Here is a 21,562-nt window from a genome sequence, read left to right on the forward strand (position 1 = left end):
TGGTATACACTATTTCAGTGCTTTTTAAGTTCCCGAGTCTGCCTCTGCTATATATCTGTGTTTTAAGAACTCATAATCCTGTTCGTACACACACTGAATTTTGAACAGTTCAGGAATACTGCTGACCTCTTTAAGACACTAATCTGAACACACCAAATGGACTATCTTTTGTAGCAGGCAACGTCTATTTGAAGAGATTCCATTCCCAGGGCTTCCAGTTGCCCATCTGAGGACTTCATGCTTTTTTCCGGTCTGGGAATTAAAAGTCTGGAAATCAAAGTCACATCTCACAGCTAGTACCATTGACATTTTCTAAATAGACTGAAGTTTGAAAATATTATTCGTGTCTACTAATTTTATCTTTTACTAATGCAATAGTAACAAAGAAGATCGTTGGTACACTCATCTTGTGCAAAACCCCAAGAGGCAAAAAGGGCTGACCAATGGCCGCCCCCTCCTGCTTACAGACACATATTGCTGCACATGTATGCATATGAATACAAGCCTTGTCCTCACTGAAGTCAGTAGAATTTTAGCAAACTAAATCCAAATCTGACAAACACAACGGCTAGAGAATCACTGTGAGACACTGAGACACTTTTTTTCAGTGAGACAGAGACAGCAAATCACAAAAACAAATGCTTTAGCACTCTTAAGTCCGAACTGTTACATGTACACGTCATCCTTTTTGGAGGAGTAAAAATTAGTTTTCCTCTTTTTTCCCATGCTACCCAGTTCTCTTTCACATACTTCTGCATCATGCAAACAACATAATCTTTCATGAAACAAAATGCCTTTGGGATTTTCCTCCTTAGTAAACTACTCTTAACCTCTAATCAAGGGAAATCCGTGGACATGAATAGCAAGGGGATGTCGAGCATTAGGAGACAAAAGGAAACTAAAAATAACAGCTACGGTCTAAAGGCATTTTTTTTAACATGAAAGTACTAATTTAGATTATCTTCTGTTGGGATACAACAAGATAACTGCAAAAAAACTAAGACTGGTTACATGTTTTATCCATTCTTGTTTAAGAAGAACAGCCACATACACTTGAGCCTAGGTCAGTACTGCTCTGCCCCTCAACAGACTTCCCACATTGGAAAGTGCTTTCAGCATCAAACTAGACCAGTTCAGAAGCCACTCATCCTGACCCTGGCATGCTCAGCAAGGCCTCTGTAAGATTTGTCAGCGATGTTTATTTTCAGCAGATCTTCATCTGGAACTTTTCAGTAGAAGCAGTATCCAATACCTAAAACAGCGCTGAGGAATCTGATGAGCAGTTTTAACATTTGTCTAATTTACAAACAAGACTTGTGCACTGTGGAAGGAAGAAACAGTGTAAGAAACCAACATTACAGGTACAAATGTCATACTTTACATATACAGAGAGCACTGAAAAGTCATGAAATTCAAGATATTACTGAGTCTGACATCTGTTAAGATGGTAACTGCTAAACCAAATGTTTCTTTTACTACAGAAAATCAGCATAAGCCATTTTGTCAAGATTTAGAGAAGTCTTACTAGAAAATAAGTCTGTCAAACTAAATTGTATAGGATTACTGCTGGAAATCCAGTCACAACTTCCATTCTTACATTATGTTTATATCAAAGGCATGCTTATACTGCTGTTAATATCAACTTTCTTGACCAAAATGTACAGGGAATATGTAAAATATTATTAAAGTCTATGGTATTACTATTCAGCAATACCATAAACTCTCTAATCACTTAACAACCATTTACAAACAGATTTAGGATCTAGTTTGAGAAGGTAGACAAAGCTATATCATGTCAACAATGTTTCCAACGTGACTTTCTGTGCCATTCATGTTTATGGAGGCAGATGATGCCCAAAACTGGGTATAGGTATCCCTGAGCTTGTACTTTGCATTGGAAACCACTGAAGAGATGAGAAGGCCTTTTGCATGTCAACTAAGTCTACACTGATACATTGTGCAGTCATATCAGAAATGCAACACACATTTAGAGCAATTCAAGTTTTGAGTTCTCAAGAAAAATGGTTCCTAATTAAAGCCTGATGATCTCATGAAGGAGCCCTTTAATTTTCATCTATAGCCAAGGAAAATTCCTTTTACAAGACAGTGAAGGCTAAAGCCTCAATGCCAGAATGAGACCAAACCAGAAGGGCAAAGGAAACTGCCATGTAGAAAAACATGCTTTCAAGATAGAGACAGTTTAGACACAGTTCACCATGTAGTGTTAATTACTTATAGCTGAAGTGATTATTGCTTGATTTTACTTTTGTTTGTAAAATTAGGGGAGAATTGCTAGGAGTAATTCAGAAAAAAAACAAAGAGTACTTCCTTGTGAAAGCAGTTCTAAAAAATAGGAAATTGGAAATGGAATGGAAACCAAAGAAAAACTATACATACTTTTGCCTTTTAAGGGCTATAAAGACTGTACCAGTACTATAAGGTATAGTACTTCCAATTAAATAGTATCTATGTAAAACCTACATTGACTTAAAAATTTCCAGTTAGTTTACTGAAAGCTTGGTCAACACTGTGCTTGGGAGAACCTATAAATAGCATACAATCATGCAACTTAAGACTGGATTTTGGAATGTGAAACACACAGTTATGTCACCAAGCGCAGGTCATTGTCCTGTTCCTCCCAGCAAGAATGCAGCTATCAAGAACATTTCACACTCAGATCAACTGTGCATTTAAGCATCACTTGCTTTCAACACCCAGTGAATAAAAATAGAAGAGGACAACAGAGAAACCTAAAAAAGCAGACAGTAATTTAATAATGTATTTTTAAGCTGCTGGCCCTTCCCTTGTATTGTGTATTTCCTACACGATCTATGTCAACGCAAGTTTCAGCACTGCTTTCGACAACAGAATTTAATCCATGGAGTTCATTCAAGACTTTTGAAGGGGGAGGGCAAAAGAGAAGCCTAGTAGCCTCAATTAAAGAAATAAAAAAAGAGGGAAAGGAAGAACACGGTCTACGTGAATCCCAGCACAATGTTTGTCTTAACTCCCCTACCTCAGAGAGACATTTTAATCAACCTGCTAGTAAGAGGTGTTTCATTCACTTAACCTCTTTGCCTCAAGTTTCAGCATCTGTATAAAATGGGAAACAGAAGCTTGTTATCTCATGGAAGTATTGTCAGGCTGGTTGAAAGTACAATAGTAGAATGTGCTCTGAAGATGAACTTATCTCTGTTCTATCTATGTAACTTTTCTTCTCAATATTTTTAACTTCAAAATATATACAAAAAAATTCTAATCACATAAAACTGTCTACCAAAGGGGATGCATCTGGTTTTCATAAAGATGATATGGTATCCTTTCAGGTCTTCGGCTTCACTCATCTGATAAAATGAGAACTTTATCCTTATGAATACAGATTCCAAAAATGATCAGATACCACAGTACTGAACTGCATATGGAATTAAGAAGTCTGACTCTTAGTATACTTGGAGGCAAATTAACACAGAAAAATGTCATTCACTGAAACCGTTTCCTGTATTGTCACGACAGATGTCAGCAACAGATTTGAAGACTTCAGTGGGCTTTGAATCAGGCTTAATGTCATCTGGAATCACTGAGACAACTGAAATGCTATAACTAAGCTTTGCATTTACTTCACACCTTTGTGCCTACTGCCTCAAAGTGATAATGACTTCTGAACACAGCACTGGAGAATTAACTGAGGGCTTTTCTTGGTTCTGTGCATGGCACCTTTTATTTAGACCGTGATCTGAATTTAAGTTCACAACAAACAATACATTAAAAATTTATGAAGCAAACAATGCAGTCTTTTAATTGATCGATACTTACTCTAAACTTTATGTAAGAGGATTAATCTTTGAAGAGATATGATTGATACAGAGAAAAAATTAATCCCTCAAGACGTAACCTTCTGCTGACACTTTGAAAAAGGTCAGCAGAAGCTGTTTAATACTGCTTTCATCTTTTTTTCTTCCTCCTCTCATGTTTTGATTAGCATGGCTTTGGGCATTGAAAGGAAACTCACAGAAGCATTACTTGTTTAAAAACTGTAATATCCATAAATCTACATTCCGAAAAAAATGCTTCTTGTACAGTTCGAATTACATGGATCTATGGAAAACAGAGAAGCATGAATCTATTTCCCATATGCTATTCCAGTTCTGGCAAAAGTCAGAATTATAAATTATAAAATTTGGAATAATGAGCCTTAAGTTTTTCAAACACGCATAAACTCCCACAGCTTGCAGTTGCATTAGAGAAATGGGCATTACTGTGCAGACGCAAACAAAAGTCATTTGGGAAACTGATTAATTACTTCATTCATCCAAACGCATTAATAGATATGGGCAAAACACTTCTGATAACTTGTAGGACAGCACACTGAGAGTCACCAACAGAAGCCTGGGTTTCTGCCCACGGACAGCTCTCTATTTAGTAGAGACTTCCAACAGAAGTTAGCTTAATATGGGTTTACTAGATAAATGCATCCCATCCCATCCTACTGGACATTAAGAGAATATCCTACTAGGTTCAAGTGATTTGCATTAACAGTACAACTCCGACAAACCCTACCTAATGAGTTTTTTTGCATTAACAAACCTAAGGAAAAAGAAAAAAATCACTGCAGCTCATGACTGTATCTATGGCATAAGGTAAATGTGCTGCAAACTACAACACACAGTCTTGGCTCCTTGTGCACAATCTGGTTGTTTTTCTGTCTCATTGTAAGACAGTGTTCCAGCGAGCACCACTCATTCACTTGTTCAAAACTTCTGATTCTTTCAGTTTCCTTGAAAATGGTGGCTAAGTTGCAATTCTGCTCCCCTGAAAACATTGTTACCTTCAAATTTCTGTGGCACTCCCAAAAATACTGCACATGCACCAAGAATAAATGAGCACTTTTACCAACTGCTCATCAGTGCTGTCAACATTTTGACAAACTTCATTTTAGTTCAGTAAGCTAAATTCCCTAGAAAGACTCCCTGAAACCTAAAACACACAGATTGTTGCACAGAGTTCAACTCCAACTACATGTTTGTAACTTCATTTCACAAACCTAATGAAATGAATGTGACAACATAATATAAGGTATCAGAAACAACTTTCAAGAAAGCTGCATCAAGAAGACCAGCCTGAGGCTGCTGCTCTGACAATATAAGGCTGTTTTAAGAGGCTCTTGGAGGAGCAGCAGGGGAAGGAACTGAGGCAGCTGTCAGCAGGACATGCTCAGCCCAAGAAACACAGGAGGAAGCTACCTTGTAGCAAGCAGGGCTGGAGTACTGCAGCCTGGGATGGTGCAAAGGAGTCCTCACTTTTGTTTTAGACTACCTTCTGAGAGCTGTTATCGTAAATGCCAACCACGTACACAGAACAGAGAGCAAATCCTCCAAAGCGTAACACTGACTTCAAGAGGCTTCAGGAAGCAATCTAGTTCATTACCCTTCTTCAAGGAGATACTACGTACTGCTTCACATCTACAGCTCATGACAGACCATCTAACCCATTTTCCAATACCTGCAAAAAGACGACTCTACAGTCTTGTTAGGTAGGAAGTTTTACCAACTTTACCAATTCTTTCATGCCAGGTTTTGTTCTGCCCACAAAAGATTTGGAAAACAAGATTGCTGTCACACTGCAGTCATCTATAATTCGATCATTCCCTTCATATACATGGCAGTATATGGTATTTTCTCCTACTAAATAATAACAAGGCATTCCAAGGTAGATTTGCACTGCATCAAAGTCATTTTCAAACTGTGCTTCCATCAGTACACTGTCTGCCTTTTGTACTTGGGTGACACTGGGCTATGGGACACATTCCTGTTCACGTTCTACTCAGTGTAACCTCATGTTTCCACAACTCCCCCTAGTTACAGTTTACTGAAAAGATTTATGTAGATACTACAATCATTTACATATTCCCTATCTTACCTTACACACAACCACATCAAAACTCTTCAAAAATCCTAAAAGCATCCCCCCCATTTTACCTATCTATCCTATTATCCTCCCAAAGGAGGGGATTAAATTGATTTAATCTCCTCTGAAATTGAAAGTTTTTAAATATTTTTTAGAGATCTAAGCAGCCAACTGACTGGTAGGATGTGACTGAATATAAAAAAAAATCCTACACCGGTCTGAAAACAGCGCATTTAGAAAATCATTTTGATATAAACACTGATAAAAATTCAGCAGTGTTAAACTGTGCAGATGACTAATCCTTTACAGGTGACTAATTCACTGATTACTGTGTTCATGTTGGTAACAATCATATCATTTAACGTTTCACTTAACAATCAGAACTCTCAAAAATAAAAGTAACAACAGATACTCAGCTACTGGTAGATGCAGGAAAAAAAGCATCATGAAAATGGCAAAGTATAATTAATGTATATTTTGAATAGTTCTGTTAACAGCATTAAGTTTATGTTGCACTGGGGCAGTACTTTTCGAGTTTGTATTCTCCTCCATTACTGATCTGTAAAACAGCTCTGCAACAACAGCCCCCAGCAATCGGGTTGCTGGTTCAGGGTAAAATGAAAACTATACCACCCAGTCACACAACAGTCTACGGGATCACAAAAGTGAAATCGGACTGGGAAAAAATCATTAACAACAGCCCAAATCTGGTGAGATGCTCTTTCAGCTTTTCTTCAGTAAGATTCCTTAGCACCCTTAATTTGTAAGGGTCACTGACAGTGGTAAATGTAAAACTGATGCCTACTAACTTCCAGTTAATAACATTTAAAAACATGGCAGTTATGTGATGTCAGGCTCAGGAGTGTGTGAAATTGATCAGGAAAGAAAACCACTTAAATCCTCAGAAGATGATTCTTGCATACTATCTTGCAAGGACTTCGTTTTTATCCCCTGATGCTTGGAAGGTGTTTTCTAAGGTATTCTTCTATCTGTTTAAATCTATCATGATCCATTAGTCTAACAATTTCACATCATCTAAACAGGAATAAGCAGAAGTCATCAGATAAAATTTATTTCCTAAACTCAAATATTTACGAGTGGTGAGATGTCTGGACAGACAAGGAAAGGAGCTTCAGACAATGTCCACTTCCTGTAAAACGCAGCTGCTTCTTCACTCATCCTGGCATAGAGCACCGGCCTAGCAAAGGCAATCACAATTCTCTTCTGTATTTTGACCGAGTAAATACATAACTTTCTGCAAAAGAATTTTTCTTCAGATTGGTAAACAGCTCACATTTTTTCAGGATTCACATCAGAAATTCAGAGCTGATAACGGCGGTACTTACGCAAACGAAACCACCAGTTTTTAGACTCGATTGTGAAGTACATCTTACTCTTTCACGTTTCGGGTTACTACCATAACAGGAAAACATTTAGCAAACACTCATGCTTGTGAGATTTTGTTAAAACCTCAGCTGAAACTGCACCTGAATTTCCGAAGACCACATCCCAAGGAGAGCTGATAGGCTGTTCTTCTCCTTTTGCTCCACCTTCTTTATCAACACCTTGTATCCCAATGCCTGCTACAGTGGTCACAATCTCTAATTCCAGGTCAATCTGTAAGAAGCAAAATGATGTACACTAAATGTACAACAGCAACCGTAGTTAATACAGAGGTAATACAGATAATCTGAGCTACCTATGGAAAAACAAGAGTATCTTCACAAGTAAAACCCTAATCCTAATAAATTTCAGGTATTTGTTTATGAAGGAAAATTGTTAATTTTATCATAATGCTTTCTGCTGGTGTTAGGGAGGTAAGGCAGCAGGAAAAACAACTGACTGCAATTCTCTTCCAGATGCATCAAAAACACTGATCTGCAAAGATCTGCTCAGGAATTTTGGAAGAAAGCATTACAGTTTTCTAGAGAAGTATTTCAGATGGACAATGGATATAGGTTTTAAAATTCTAAAGGAATATGCTATAAAAGCTCAAATATTGTAAAATTATTTCTTGTCTTTAGATAAAGTAATCTAAAAAATTATAGGAAAATATTTGTTATTTCTGCAACCTAAATCTATGAGTGACTTCTAATATCTCCCTTTTAATAATAAGGTAAGATGATATTGCTTCAGCAAACTTCTCATTATTCTAAGTTTGACCTAACCCCTATCCGAGTTTAAGATTCAACTCCAATTAAATCTTAACAGCAACGTTCCTATGTGCTAAAAACTTGCAAGTGTTTAACAGAAAAAAAACCCACATGGATTAAAGCAGGTACCTCTACTTTACAGGCCCAAACATTTAGATATCCATCAAACCTTAAGAATATGATAACCTCAGATAAGAATCTTTCACAACTGGAAACGAAACAAAAACAACTTCTGCTTCCAGTACTAAGAATAAATATTTCTTATAACAGAAAAGGAAGAGTCACTAGAAGAATCACACAGCTTCATTTGAAAGGAAGTACAAAAGATATATGCAGCCCTTTAAAGAACCACCACACAAAAGCATTTTTTTCAGAAGATAATAGGCCAAATTTCTTTCTTGATGTTGAGAGCATTTGTAGAAGAAGTCACTTGGTATAAATTTTCAAGTAAGTATGGTGAGGCACAAGAGATTAAATTTGTTTATGGAAAAATTACCTTTCTAATTAGATGATTTTCTGTATCAGCTACGTAAATAACATTATTTTTTATAGCAACGCCTTGTGGTGAGTTGAAAGATGCCTCTGAAAATCTCCCATCTTTTCTTCCACTATTTGGACCTATAAATGAATCAAAGCAAACTCAAAATTCATTTAAAAATCCTGAAAATAAACAGTCTATTTAAACCTGTAAGATAATCACATATTCTAAAAGATGCTTTCGTAGTGCCTTGTAGAGTTTACATTACTCACATTTTGTGTAGCCTCACTTTAATCACTGTGATGTGTAATTGCTTTCGGCAGATACTAAGGTTTGAAGTCATTCTCCACAAGTTCTCTGCATCTTTAAGATTATCTTTCAGAAAAAAGTCTTAGTAAAGGTCTACATTGCTCCTGTTCCATTTTGCTAAGAGACAATTGTAACTGCAGAAGACAACTCTCAAAACCTCCTTTTTTATTAATTCTTCATTACATCAAAGCTAGTCAGAAGCAAAGATTTTAAATTCCAAACTCAATTTCGTTTCAGTGGTTTCGATTTTACTGTAAACACAATGAAACTAGTATTTGATTAGCAGCACTTTCTCACTACTAATAAAAATCCAGCAAAAAGATGAAATGCAACTAATTACACAGAAGAACAGTGAGAATGATGGAGTGACAGCCTTCTGCATAGCACAGTGAAGAAACAGAGAGGAATATGACCTCGATAAAACAGTATCAGTGTAAGCACTGTATTTTAGATGGAGTAACATTTAAAGTGCATCAGCACTGTGTGTCAGCAGAAGACATTTAGATACATGAGTTACGTGCACAACATGATTTATGATGCAAATATAGCAATTTCAACCTTTGTGCATGCCCACATTTATTACTGTATTATCAACTTCATTACGTTATTTTCTGCCCACAGAATCATTTAATGAGTCACTAAAACATACAAACTTTTACGACTTACTGTCAGAATACAATTCAGACATGAGCAGACATGAAATACTGAGGTGCTAGTGTGTCAGACTCCAGTTGTTCCCCTTGTAACTAGGACACAGCACAGAGTGCCATGGGAACCAAGGAACCAATAGGACACTTCCCTCCGAGTTGTTCTTTACTGAACATCCCAGAACACTGATGAGTACTTTGTTGGCAGAGATTTCAGCTCACACACAAAACAGAAACCAAACTGTCTGACTCTTGTCATAATAAATCCTGTTTGTGCTTCTTGTAGGAGAAGAGCACAGTGACTGATGCTTTGACCAAGGTTCACTTGAGTAATAACTCAGTGCACTGTTCCTACAAATAATCAAAGTTTTTCTTCCTTTCTTAAAACAGTAATGCCACTGGTATACCAACTCCAATGATCCTATTGAGAGGTACTCTTCACTCAAAAACAAACAAAAAGCACCCCCAGAACACAACTCCACCATAATCCAATGTTCTTTTTTGCCTCTTGGAAAGGGAAGTGTTCTTATCTCTTTTCCTTACCTCGCTGCTAGATGTGGATATACATCACTTAAATCTAAATGCATTTGAAGCTCTTTCAGAAGAAAGAAAAACTGTATTTTTTGTAATTCATATTGGTTGTCACATAAAAATACAGAACATAGTTAATGAAACAAAGAAAATGAATTAGAGACAACTCAACCAGTTGCATAACAATTTCCCACTGACAGTACTACACTATAGCCCTTCCGTGTCCAGTACAAGTGATTTTCTGAGAAAAAAAATTCTGACAATGTTTATGAATTAGTAGATCCTAGGATCACCACAGAATACAGTCCACCCCTAAACTAAAAAGTTCGTAACAAAATTTATATAACCTTACCTCCAATAGTGTGTAGAATCTGCCCGTTTTTCTGAGTGACCAAAATCCTGTGATGTCCAGTGTCTGCTATTACCAGCCTTTCTCCTGATTTATCTACTGTCACTTTGCCAGGAAACAGCAGGGGAGAAGGTGGGAGAGAGTCTTTGTATAGCTTTATTCCAATACTGTTATCTTTAATTTGTCCTCTCTCCTTGTAGAATTTCAGTGTTACTGAAGTAAATAAAAACAACTTCTCTTTGTGCCCTTCTCCAACAAGTGAAAACAGCATGTTTCCACGAGGCCCAAGAATGACCAGAGTTGGCCAGCAGGACACTTCTAGTTCATGCCACAGTGTTGCATCTGCATCATTCACTACAGGGTGGACAATATTGTACCTCAAAACTGCACTCTTAATGTTATCCAGAACTTTTTCGTTTGGAAACTTCGCTGAATGGACACCAATAATAACAAGACCATCTGAAAGGAAAAGTGAATTATTACATTTAAATATATTTGTATTCAATTACAAAAATAAAAATAAAGCAGTTATCCTCCAACGTAACTGAATGCATTTCAGAATGAAGAGAACCGAACAAGTAAAAAGCATAATATGTCATAAATAGTTCTAATTCCTGAACCTCTGCATATTAAGGCAGAAAATACTTTGAAAATAATCATGGGTAAGCTGTAGCAGTTCAACCGATACTTTGTTTTCTCAAGTATTCACCATACCTCTTTGACTTCTCATTCCTTTACACACCTATCTTGTTTACAGAAAATTAATACTTTTCTATTGTAAACTAGGAATCACAAATATAACATGGAACTTTAGATAAACAATAAAGAAATGAAATGTACAGGCTCCTAAAATCAAAACAGTATTCTGTATTTCTGTATTGTAATGCTGGCAGCACTGGAAACTATGAAAAATAGTGCTATTACAAACCAAGTCCCAACTCCTTTCTTAAAAAAAAAAAAAGGATTAAGTCAATTTAACCTTCAATTTTTACCCTTCCTCTTAAGATTTTTAACAAAATATCTATATTTGGTTTATAAAGACAATCAATAGTATACGTTTTCCTGCAACAGAGATACTGCACTTGAAATCCTAGCATGAAGGTTCTCTTCAACTTCTTCATCAATGACATTGATGACGAGTCTGAGTGCACCCTCAGCAAGTTTGCTGATGACAGCAAAAGGAGTGGTGCTGCTGACATGTTAGAAGGAAGTGATGCCATCCAGAGGGACCTTGAGAAACTTGAAAGATGGACCCGTGTGAACCTAATGAGTTCCAGCACAGCAAAGTGCAAGCTTTTGCGCTTGGGTCAGACTAATCCCAGATATGTATACAGACTGGGAGAAGAATTCCTTGAGAGTAGCCCTGCGGAGAAGGACCTGGTGGTCCTGGTGGATGAAAAACTGTACATGACTCAGCAGTGTGCTCTTCTAGCTTGGAAGACCAATGGTATCCTGGGCTCCATCAGAAGAGGGGTGGCCAGCAGGGAGAGGGAGGTGATTGTCCCTCTCCACTCTGCCCCTGTGAGGCCTCATCTGGAGTACTGCGTCCAGGCCTGGGGCCCCCAATACAAGAAAGATGTGGAGCTGTTGGAGAGGGTACAGAGGAGTGCCATGAAGATCACCAGAGGGCTGGAGCACCTCCCCTATGAAGACAGGCTGAGGCAGCTGGACTTGTTCAGCCCAGAGAAGAGAAGGCGCCAAGGAGACCCCACTGCAGCCTTCCAGGATTTAAAAGGGGATTATAAAAAAGAGGGGAGTCAACTTTTTACTTGGGTAGACAGTGATAGGACAAGGGGGAATGGTTTTAAGCTCAAGGAGGAAAGGTTTAGATTGGATGTCACGGGAAAGTTCTTCACAGAAAGAGTGGTGATGTGCTGGAACAGGCTGCCCAGAGAGGCTGTGGATGCTCCATCCCTGGAGGTGTTCAAGGCCAGGTTGGATGGGGCCCTGGGCAGCCTGGTCTAGTACCAGATCAGGGGGTTGGTGGCTCTGCCTGTGGCAAGGGGGTTGGAACTTGATGATCCTTGGGGTCCCTTCCAACCCAAGCCATTCTATGATTCTATGAAGGTGCTGGATAAGCACAAAGTAATATAATTCAGCTTCTATATATGGGATAGACAGCATCAGCCATCAAATTGATCAAAAAGCACACAACTGAATTGCCTGTTTATTTTCTCATTTCAATGAAACTCAAACAGAAAATCTACAGTTCACAATTCATCAGCTTTTCTCTGCATGACAAAAAATAAATATATTTCCACCCCATGTAAACAATTTCATCAGCAGTTCCCTACCTACTTAACTGAAAAAGAATGAAGAGCCTTGCTTTAGCAAAGTCACTTTTCAGTACTTCCTAGGAGGAAAAAACCTCAAACACCCTAACAAACAATTCTGGATCCTTTTTCAGTGCTTTAAATTATGTTTTACTAGCATAATCTCTCAGAAATTAAATGAGCAATGTACATGACATCAGCACCATATTTTGTTTCATTCTGTGCTTAAAGAATACTTAGCCATAAACATCATGTTGTTATAGTCAAAGTAACTTGTCAAATCTGCAATGATTTGGGTTTGGGGTTATTTTTATTTTGAAATTCAGAGATGCTAGCAAAATAAATGAGACTGTCTGAACCATGACATTTGATTAAATTTGAGAACATTCCATTTCTAGAATCTGTTGCTCGCAGCCATCATAAAAGAATGAGACACTGAAGATCTTTCGTTACTGAAGCCAGGAAGATAACGACAGTAACAACCATGCGGTTGTAGAAAGCTGCAGTACAATAATTTTAAACCGAAACTGTTGATCTAATTGAAATCTTCAGATGTTAACCCTATGTAGTGGAAATGCTAAGTCACGGCTTGAAGCAGTGATTGAGCACCTGGGGGGGAAGGCAGGGCCAACCCAGGGGAGCTCAGGTGCATGCAATGCACTGAGTGACTGGAAGGAGTGGAGCCAGGATCCATCCCTTCCCAGACCTCATTTAAGGGCTGGCAGTGGAGGAAGGGATATCTTGCTGGAGATCCCTGTGTACCTGAGGCCTTCTGAAGGTAAGCAGCTGCCTTCCCTTATTTCTGTGTTTGCTGCTGTCGTGTTTGAGAGAATCCTCATTTGCTGTGGCCTGGGATCTTGCTGCTCTGCTGTTGTTGCTGTGCTTACTGTTATGTTACGCTTTACTATGGATGTAAAAACCATGGGTGTTTCTAGATATAGCAAACCTATTGTAACAACAGGTAACTGGAATCATTCTACTACTTTAACCAAAAAAAAGTTACAAAATTCTATCTAATCTTATGTGTTAGGTTGAGTAGAGAAGTTAAATTCAATGGGAAAGGGGAATATCCTTACAGTTAACACCCTTTCTGGTTGATTTCACTAACTAAAAAAAAACTGACAGCAATAAGAAAGTGCTTTCTTCTTTTTTCAGTTATACCTATACATATATTTAGCATCTATGAACTCTTTATCACTTGCATTCAAATATCTACAGTGTTTCCTTCCTTCTCCCAGCTACCAATGTCTATACTGAATTCCTTATTTTATCAACAATATGAGTAATATCATAGAGAAGGAGACTTAGAGACCCTACAGGTGTCAGGGATGAGGAAGAGACGTTATCCAAGCTAACTTTGATATACAACTGGTGTACAGCCCTGAAGTACTTAATGAGGTTCTTAAATTACATTTATCTTAAGTTACATCTCAAATTAATTTGTGCTCCCTCAAACACTGCAATGAAAAATGTTGTATTGTACTACTACAGACAAAACAAATTTGGTTGAACAGCTAGTAAATTGTATCCTATTTATATAAACGTAAAGGTTTAAAGGATAAAAGCAGATGTGCAGTGTGAATCCGTAAGGAAGCAAGTGCCTTTATTTGCTGTTGATTTGAATATGGGAAAGGTCACTAATCTGGAAAAGACAAACTTTAAAGTCTTTCCTATCTGAAAGGATTTTATCAGATTTTCAGAAAGACTGAAGGAACTGTTATTTGTAGTAGCAGATACTTAAAAGACTATTTTTGCCCTTAACTGAAAATAACTTTTTGTTACAACAGAATGAAACTTTCATCAGTTTGCTACACCTAATCTGAAAGAACTAAACACTTTCAACCATATTGCTGGCAAACTTATTTCTCACTTTATAGTTTCTCATAGTTGCCAGGGCGAAGTCCTTCTTCTCTTGCCTGCTTCTATCTCCCACTTCCATTTCCAACTGCAATGATCAAAATCCAAAGCTTGCTCTTTATGAAAGAAAATCACAATTGAATTATCATTCAAGTGGCAGAAGTTTGTTTCCTTATCAAAGAAATTTATAAACATTCTAGCCCTTTGGCTTTTCTTAATCCACAAGAAATGCTTATTTTTTTCCCTAACACTAAATCAGCTATCTTATATACCTCATTTCATCTAGCATTAATGGATATCTGTCACACAATGATTTGTTACTTTTTTTTTTGTGTTATTATCCCCCTTGCTCTATGTAAGTGGTGAAGTTTGGCTAGCTGGCATCTCTCATCTACCCTTGATGGTCTGAGCAATCTGTTGTTTGCAAGTAGAAGTTGGAGAGCTCTCCCACTGTCTGCTCCTCTAAGTTCTGTCAACCTACCAACTTCTGACCAGACAGGCCCTTAAATCTAAGCAAGCAAAATCACTTCTATTAAAGAATCAGCTAATAGTCCCACATTATGGCAATGCTGAATTAGACTAATACAGTCTAAAACTGCGTTTTTTCATCCGAACTTCACAGTCCTTAACTTTGCTGACACAGGAAGAATACTTTCTGTTACACAAACTCATTTGAGTTAAGAAATCTTGAGCTGCTTTCTTGCAGGTATTTGCTATACTTTGCCATAGTTATTTCCAATAGGACTTCAAACCTTCAAGGCCCTACTGCCAGGACACTTATCCACGCAGCTGGTTTGAAGTCAGGGTAGCAGTGTCTTTTTTTTTTTTAGAGACTCTTCCTCAGACTATCTAAAAACACACCTGCAAATCTCTTATTTCCCTGTTGCTCAGTGGAAACTTTTTTAAACCTGCTTCTTGCAAAAATGTCAACCCTTTTTCTCCTCGCACTCTTAATATCTGTTGAGTTGTAGAGATCTTTAAGCCATTACATTCCCTTAAAGCTTTGCAATATACTCCTATCTATGCTGCCATCTGAATAGTTTAATTCTAAACTGAACAGTGTGTTTTCTTCCCAGCCTTTATGAACACTGTTATGGAATGTGTGTTTATCTTGCTCTATTCTACAATGCAAAAATTCAAATGCTACCTTAGGAAAGCATTCCTGGCATGAGGAATTCTACTCTGCTTTTCTTCTAGTGCCTGTATTGCTGTTTGGCTTTAGTTGTTTTGGGGTTTTCTGTTTTTTTTCTTTGAGGTTTTAAAGCTTAAATTGATACATAATATGGATTATTGAGCAACTCTGTTACTGCAAATAATGCAGCAAAATGATTATAGTGTACAAAGCTGGAGCATAAATAATCCCCTTCTACAAAAGGGGAATAAGCCTTCTAGTGTACATCACAGTTGTCTGACACCTGCTCCAGGAAAGAAATTTTCTGCAGCAATGCAGTGTGCATTGCTAGCACTTGATGAATCATCTCTGAAAATGGAGGGCTGCCAGAACTGTTATTGTTTTGGCAGCACAAGCCATATTTAACTTCTATTTCAACTAAATTATTTTGAGGGTTTTGTGGCAGAAATGTAAGAAAGGCTATTACCTCATGACTTACAGTTGTACTATTGAGCTCAGAGGACTTTGTTTCCTTCTAAAAACAAACAAACCAATTTAATCTCTGACTTGCTTTTTATTTGTTTATGAAGAAATTGAGACTTATTTTTCTATTTTGGCTCTTCTCCTCAGCTATAAAACAGTATTAATGGAGAAGAACAGCATCTAGAGGAATGGTAGTATTTTCATATGAAAACAAGGAAGGGTAAAGCTCTGCATGTTAGCTGAATAAAACAAGTTCACAGAGAATTAAGAAAGCAAAAGAAGGTATTGTCACTGCCACTCTGGTAGGCATGGCATGTTGCAATGTGATACAACTCAAGTTCTAGTGTCATAAACTGCTAAACTCCAAACAGCAATTTAAACATTTTTACTATAATAGGATCAGCAGCAGTGCTTGTATCTGTCCATCAAAAATATCATTAAGGCTGGAAGGATAACTCTATATTGGATACCTATACAGTACAGACATTATACAATCTCATGAAGAAAACTCCTGTGGAAACTGACAGATGCTACACTGATACAAGAGAATGCACACCATTTAAAACACTATTTGAAGGATTTCAGCAGAGCATAACACTGGAGGTACGCCAAGCTATTTCTGAATATTAAAAAGTACTCCCTCTTATAGAAGTAATTTCTGGACTGCTGATAACATGAACTGGTTATGCACTGGGGTTTAAAATAACTTTCTGAATGCCACTTGAAAAACAGAAATAGCTCCACTGAAGATAGCAACAAGAACAGATCAGATAAAGATGCTAGGTGACATTTAATCCTATGGAAAGTAGTCTTTACTTTGAGATAAATCTCAAGTTCCAGACAATAGAACTGTGTGCGTGTGTGCAAAGATGTATCTGATGGCTTAGGATGATCCTAAAACTTCAAGATTCTCATGTCTGATAGTATTACTGAAGTTTCTACATTCTTCCAATAAGACAGGATTTGAAGCATGTGGCCAAAAAAGTAATTAGATATTAAAAAATTATGCACAGAAAGACTTTGCTGCAAATTATATCAATATTAAGGTTTGTCCTCAGTAATGCAGAAATATGGAGGCAACACTCCTTTAGCTATTCTAACACCAGATTAAAGATCCAAATGCACTATGAAATAGTTATTCAGAGAGGAAAAACAAACATCTTACTCTAACAAATCATCTGTCTGGATCAGGACTCTGCCACTGCTATAGCTCTGTAAATATGTACATGAGATGTGTATGTAAATGTTATAGGGCTTCTTTTTTTTTTTGAAATCATGAAGTGAGAGATGGGGAAACCAACCCAAGTAACAGTCAATCTGCCCCCCATACCCTGAAGGGACAATGGACTTCCATGAACTAAAGAAGGCAGCAGATTAAAATGGAATGAAACTCCAGCATCATTATCTTAGTATTCTTAAAGTATTTTTGCTACGCCCAACATTCTTTCTACTTCAGTCTTATTCTTCCAGCCTTTACTTTTCTCGGGTTTCTCAAGTTGGCTTTTCTTATCTCTTAGTGACTATTAACTTATATTTATCTCCCAAATACTTGCTCTCATTTCTTTCTACTTATTTCTTCATTTCCAACCCAAGCATCTTTCTCTGAACTCCAGTTCCTTTATAGCTCAAATCTAAAAAGCGTTTGTCATCTATCAGCAGATCACTCTCCTCAAGGTTGTTAAAATAATGTTTTTTGTTACCAACAGATTTAACATCTTGGTTTTAAAAACAAGTGAAAGATATGACTGCTATATTAGTACAACAACACTACACTTGAGAATCCTTATTATTTAAAGATGCTATCAATTTAATGATCAGTGCAGTCTTCCAGTGTCTCAGAGCAGACCTTCTTCCCAGCATGCCTGACATCCAGAGCAATCCCTTCATAATCTGTTCATCACTTTCCACTTAAAATTGTCTCCTCCACAAAAAAGCTATGAAAGTTTTTCTTTAATAAAGTTCCTCACAGCTAAAACATCATAGCAGTTATCAAATTTCTCCAAAGCAAACAATTTACCTGCCTTGAAAAATTTAATTATTTTGATCTTTTGTAAAGCACTACTTAAACCTACAATGTATGAGTGAATTAACTTAACGAACTTTTAATTTCAAAGACACTGCCATCTGTTTTTCTAATGAAAACAGGGAACATGGGAAAATAAATGCTGACAAAATGAAAATCAAATCAGACATGCTGATGTAGAATCAAATGTAAAAATTACATTACCTTTAACTTTTATTATATTCAATAAAATATTTTAGGGACTGAAAGTAACATTGTTCTTTATCTAATTAGTCTACTAAAATAGACAAGTTAACTTAGTAGCTGATGCATTCCTCTGTAAGAACCACTTCCCTCTGACAAGTCATCAGAATGAGGAGAGACTAAATTTTAAATAGTAATTGTCCTGGATCTTCCATTGACCACAGAGAGAGGGGCTTTATTTCAGATGTAAATTTAGAGTTTAATCTCCTCTCCAGACTAGAGGGCTACTAATTGAAAACAAGATCATGCAAAAAAATCCTAAATCAAGTTTATGTATTTTGTTATTTCAATGGGGGGGGGGGGGGGGATGGGAAAACTACCAGTCTACCATTTGTACAATGTCCTGCTTGGAGCTGATTTCCAAGTCATACCATAACTTTGAGCCCATAACTTACATCCTTACATCTTGCAAATAGTCCCATGCGGGTATCAGATTTGTGTTTTAAGCACATATCCTGTTCCTTTAACTATACAGACATAAAAGATACTGTATTTAACCCCACCTAAAACTGTGATGAGAGTATAGCCAGTAACCTTTTTCAGGCTACTTAAAAGATTAGAAGACATTTTTAGGCATCCCTGAAATGCTGCCAGCTGTCTAGTAACCAAAGTGACTCAGCTACTCCACCTGCAACACTGCCAGGAAATTCTATTCTGTGCAAGCCAAAGCTCTGTTACCTTTATCAGAGTACTGGTGCTCTAATTCATGGAGATCAGGCAGCAGGTGCAAGCAATTGATGCAGCAGTAAGTAAAGAAATCCAACACCACAACTTTTCCACAAAGGTCTTTGTGAAGAGAAATAGGACCTTCAGTGTTTAACCACTGTAGATCTGCACAGAGAACAGAGGTAGGCAGTTAGGGAAAGGAAGACACCTGTAACTAACTGGTATGCAATGCATAACATTCCTAGTACATTTCACTTAAGACAAACAGCCCCATCTATTTCTACCAAGTAGAAAAGCAAAACAGAAGTCTTATGTTTATCAGACTTATCCTTATATTACATAAATCTTCAAAACTACTAAAAGAATAGAAATTGTTACAAATGTAATATAACACTGAAAGTGCAACTTGTACGGTTAAATAGATTCTTTTTAATTGACAAAAGATGCAAGCTGCAGAGCAATTTCCATGTTTTAAAACATAATCTACATTATTTGACACCTAGCAGCATCGTAGGTGTTAATAACTATTCACTTAAAAACTCAACTGTAAGCAAAATAAAAACTTGTTAAACTCTTTGTCATTTTACAACAATTTTCTAAAGAACTGCTTTCAGAGATGACTGCAATATTTTTGCCTTTTTAGTTTTGATCTTAATTTTCAACACTTTGATATAACAGATATGAAATAATTCTGTCACCTGGGAAGAGATATAACCCCTTCAGACAGGTGGCTATACACTTGGACATTTATTTTAATTACTTGATCTAAAACATGAAAGCAATGCTTTCTCGCTAGTAACTGATATTACTCTGATGAGCAAGTGGCACTTAGGTATGAACTAGATCATTATTTGCCAATTCTACCACTCACTGTTCTTGGAGGAAGAAAAAAAGGGGAAGAACAGATGCAATACATTGCAAAGTCAAGCTCAATTCTTGAAGGACTATTTTTTTAAAATGTACAAATGTACTATGAATCATCTGAAAATAGTCAAAACCTTTACCATGTCAGTTTCAGCAAGCTACGATCTCAGTGCTCCAGAAGTTATTGCTATTCAAGTCAGCAGATTTGTTTCCTGCTTCACTATGAGAAAGTTTAGCCTCTCTCTATATGCATGCAGGGTATATATGTTCATATACACAACATGAATGTACACATTCAGATCTGGAGACAGTAAATTTCAGTTCACGCATTTCTGCAGTACAAGGGTAACGCTTTACATTTTTCTTTTTAAAAGAAGAATAATAGCATCATGATCCTTTTCATTAAAATATCTTCCCTTAAAGCATACTGGAATTAAAAACTGCTGGCTACTTACTTGATCTGATTTCTGGAGACAAACACATTCTTTGACAGAATACAGAAAGTGAAACAATACTAGTGACAGCAGTGAAAATCCAATTCAAGTAAAAGCATTAACAGTGGTTAAGAGTCAGAATTCATTCTTATGCTATGTGAGTAATGTTAATTCTGTATTTCATCTGTTTTGGTCTCTGCTTTGCAACCCCTCATCTCTCACAGTCCCAGGGAGCATCGCTAAGGCCACAAGCACCCTGAGCAGCAATTGCAAGATGAATACTTTGTGGATGAGTTGTAGACTTATGTGAAATACAGGCAGGGAAAAGAGGCACACCACTGGACCGGGATGACACCTCCAGCACAGAACACGTTAGCAGGAACACAAAAATCGGCAAACAGCACAAATCAGTCACGGGGGGGGAGGGAGCTGAGAAAGGCCTGAAGCGGAAGGGCAAAGACTGCAGTGAAACCAAAGAAACTCGGGAGGAAGCTTCCTGCAGAAAAATGAAACCCTCTGTTCGAAAAAGAGAAAGAAAAGTTAACGAAGCTATCGGAACTTTAAGAACGAGGCTTTAAAGAGCGCGTTTTTACAAGAGGTAGCAAAAAGGACACTCGTAAAGAGGTTATTTTCTCTTGGCCTTTTACAACAGTAGCCAATGGGGCGGTGATTCCGCGGCGCATCCGTGCCCCTCCAACCCACCTCCGCCGAGCTCGGGTATCGTCAGGTCCCGCTCCCGGCTGTCCATCTTCTTCAGGTACTGGTAGACCAGGTTCTCCTTCTCCTGAGGGGTGTCGGCGTCGAGCAGCGCGTACTCCAGCTGCGTCTGAGCGGGCAGGAGCCCCGCCAGGCCCTCCGCCGCCATGGCGCCTCCCGGCCGAGCCCGCCGCTGTTTACTGGCCTGTCGCTTCGCCGCCGCACATTCGGCAAGGGAAAGAAAAGCTGTAATTAAAACAAAGCAAAAAAAGCAAGGAAAACGCTAAACAAAAACAAACAGAAACTCACCTTTTCTAAAGGAGGGGCGCTTTTTAATTCATTTCGGATTTTGACCTGGCTTTTGCTAATCGCAGAAGCACATTCGTGAGGGTAACTGTGTGCTAAACCCTCAGCGGTGATTCCTACCCAGCAGATTCATCACCATTTTTTCCCCGCTCATTTCATTTTTTTTTTGTTCTTAAGTGGAAAATACCTTACAATTGGGATGGACCGGGACTAAAATCCAACAAAAAAAAAGGGG

General features: G+C 37.7%; 1 protein-coding gene across 1 annotated transcript in view; it reads right to left on the reverse strand.

Annotated features, from left to right (window-relative positions):
• NHLRC2 (NHL repeat containing 2) overlaps positions 1-21,459 on the reverse strand; it is a 40,000-nt gene extending 18,541 nt beyond the window's left edge. Inside the window, exons 1-6 of the mRNA XM_021398486.1 lie at positions 21,331-21,459; positions 21,028-21,232; positions 19,040-19,192; positions 10,375-10,830; positions 8,554-8,675; positions 7,392-7,521 (exon numbers count right to left, since the gene is read on the reverse strand). Of these exons, the coding sequence (XP_021254161.1) occupies positions 7,392-7,521; positions 8,554-8,675; positions 10,375-10,830; positions 19,040-19,192; positions 21,028-21,190 (1,024 nt within the window). The 5' untranslated portion in view covers positions 21,191-21,232; positions 21,331-21,459. The remainder of the gene's footprint in view (positions 1-7,391; positions 7,522-8,553; positions 8,676-10,374; positions 10,831-19,039; positions 19,193-21,027; positions 21,233-21,330) is intronic.

The sequence above is a fragment of the Numida meleagris genome, chromosome 5, assembly GCF_002078875.1.
Source record: "Numida meleagris isolate 19003 breed g44 Domestic line chromosome 5, NumMel1.0, whole genome shotgun sequence".
In the NCBI taxonomy this organism is placed as follows: Eukaryota; Metazoa; Chordata; class Aves; order Galliformes; family Numididae; genus Numida; species Numida meleagris.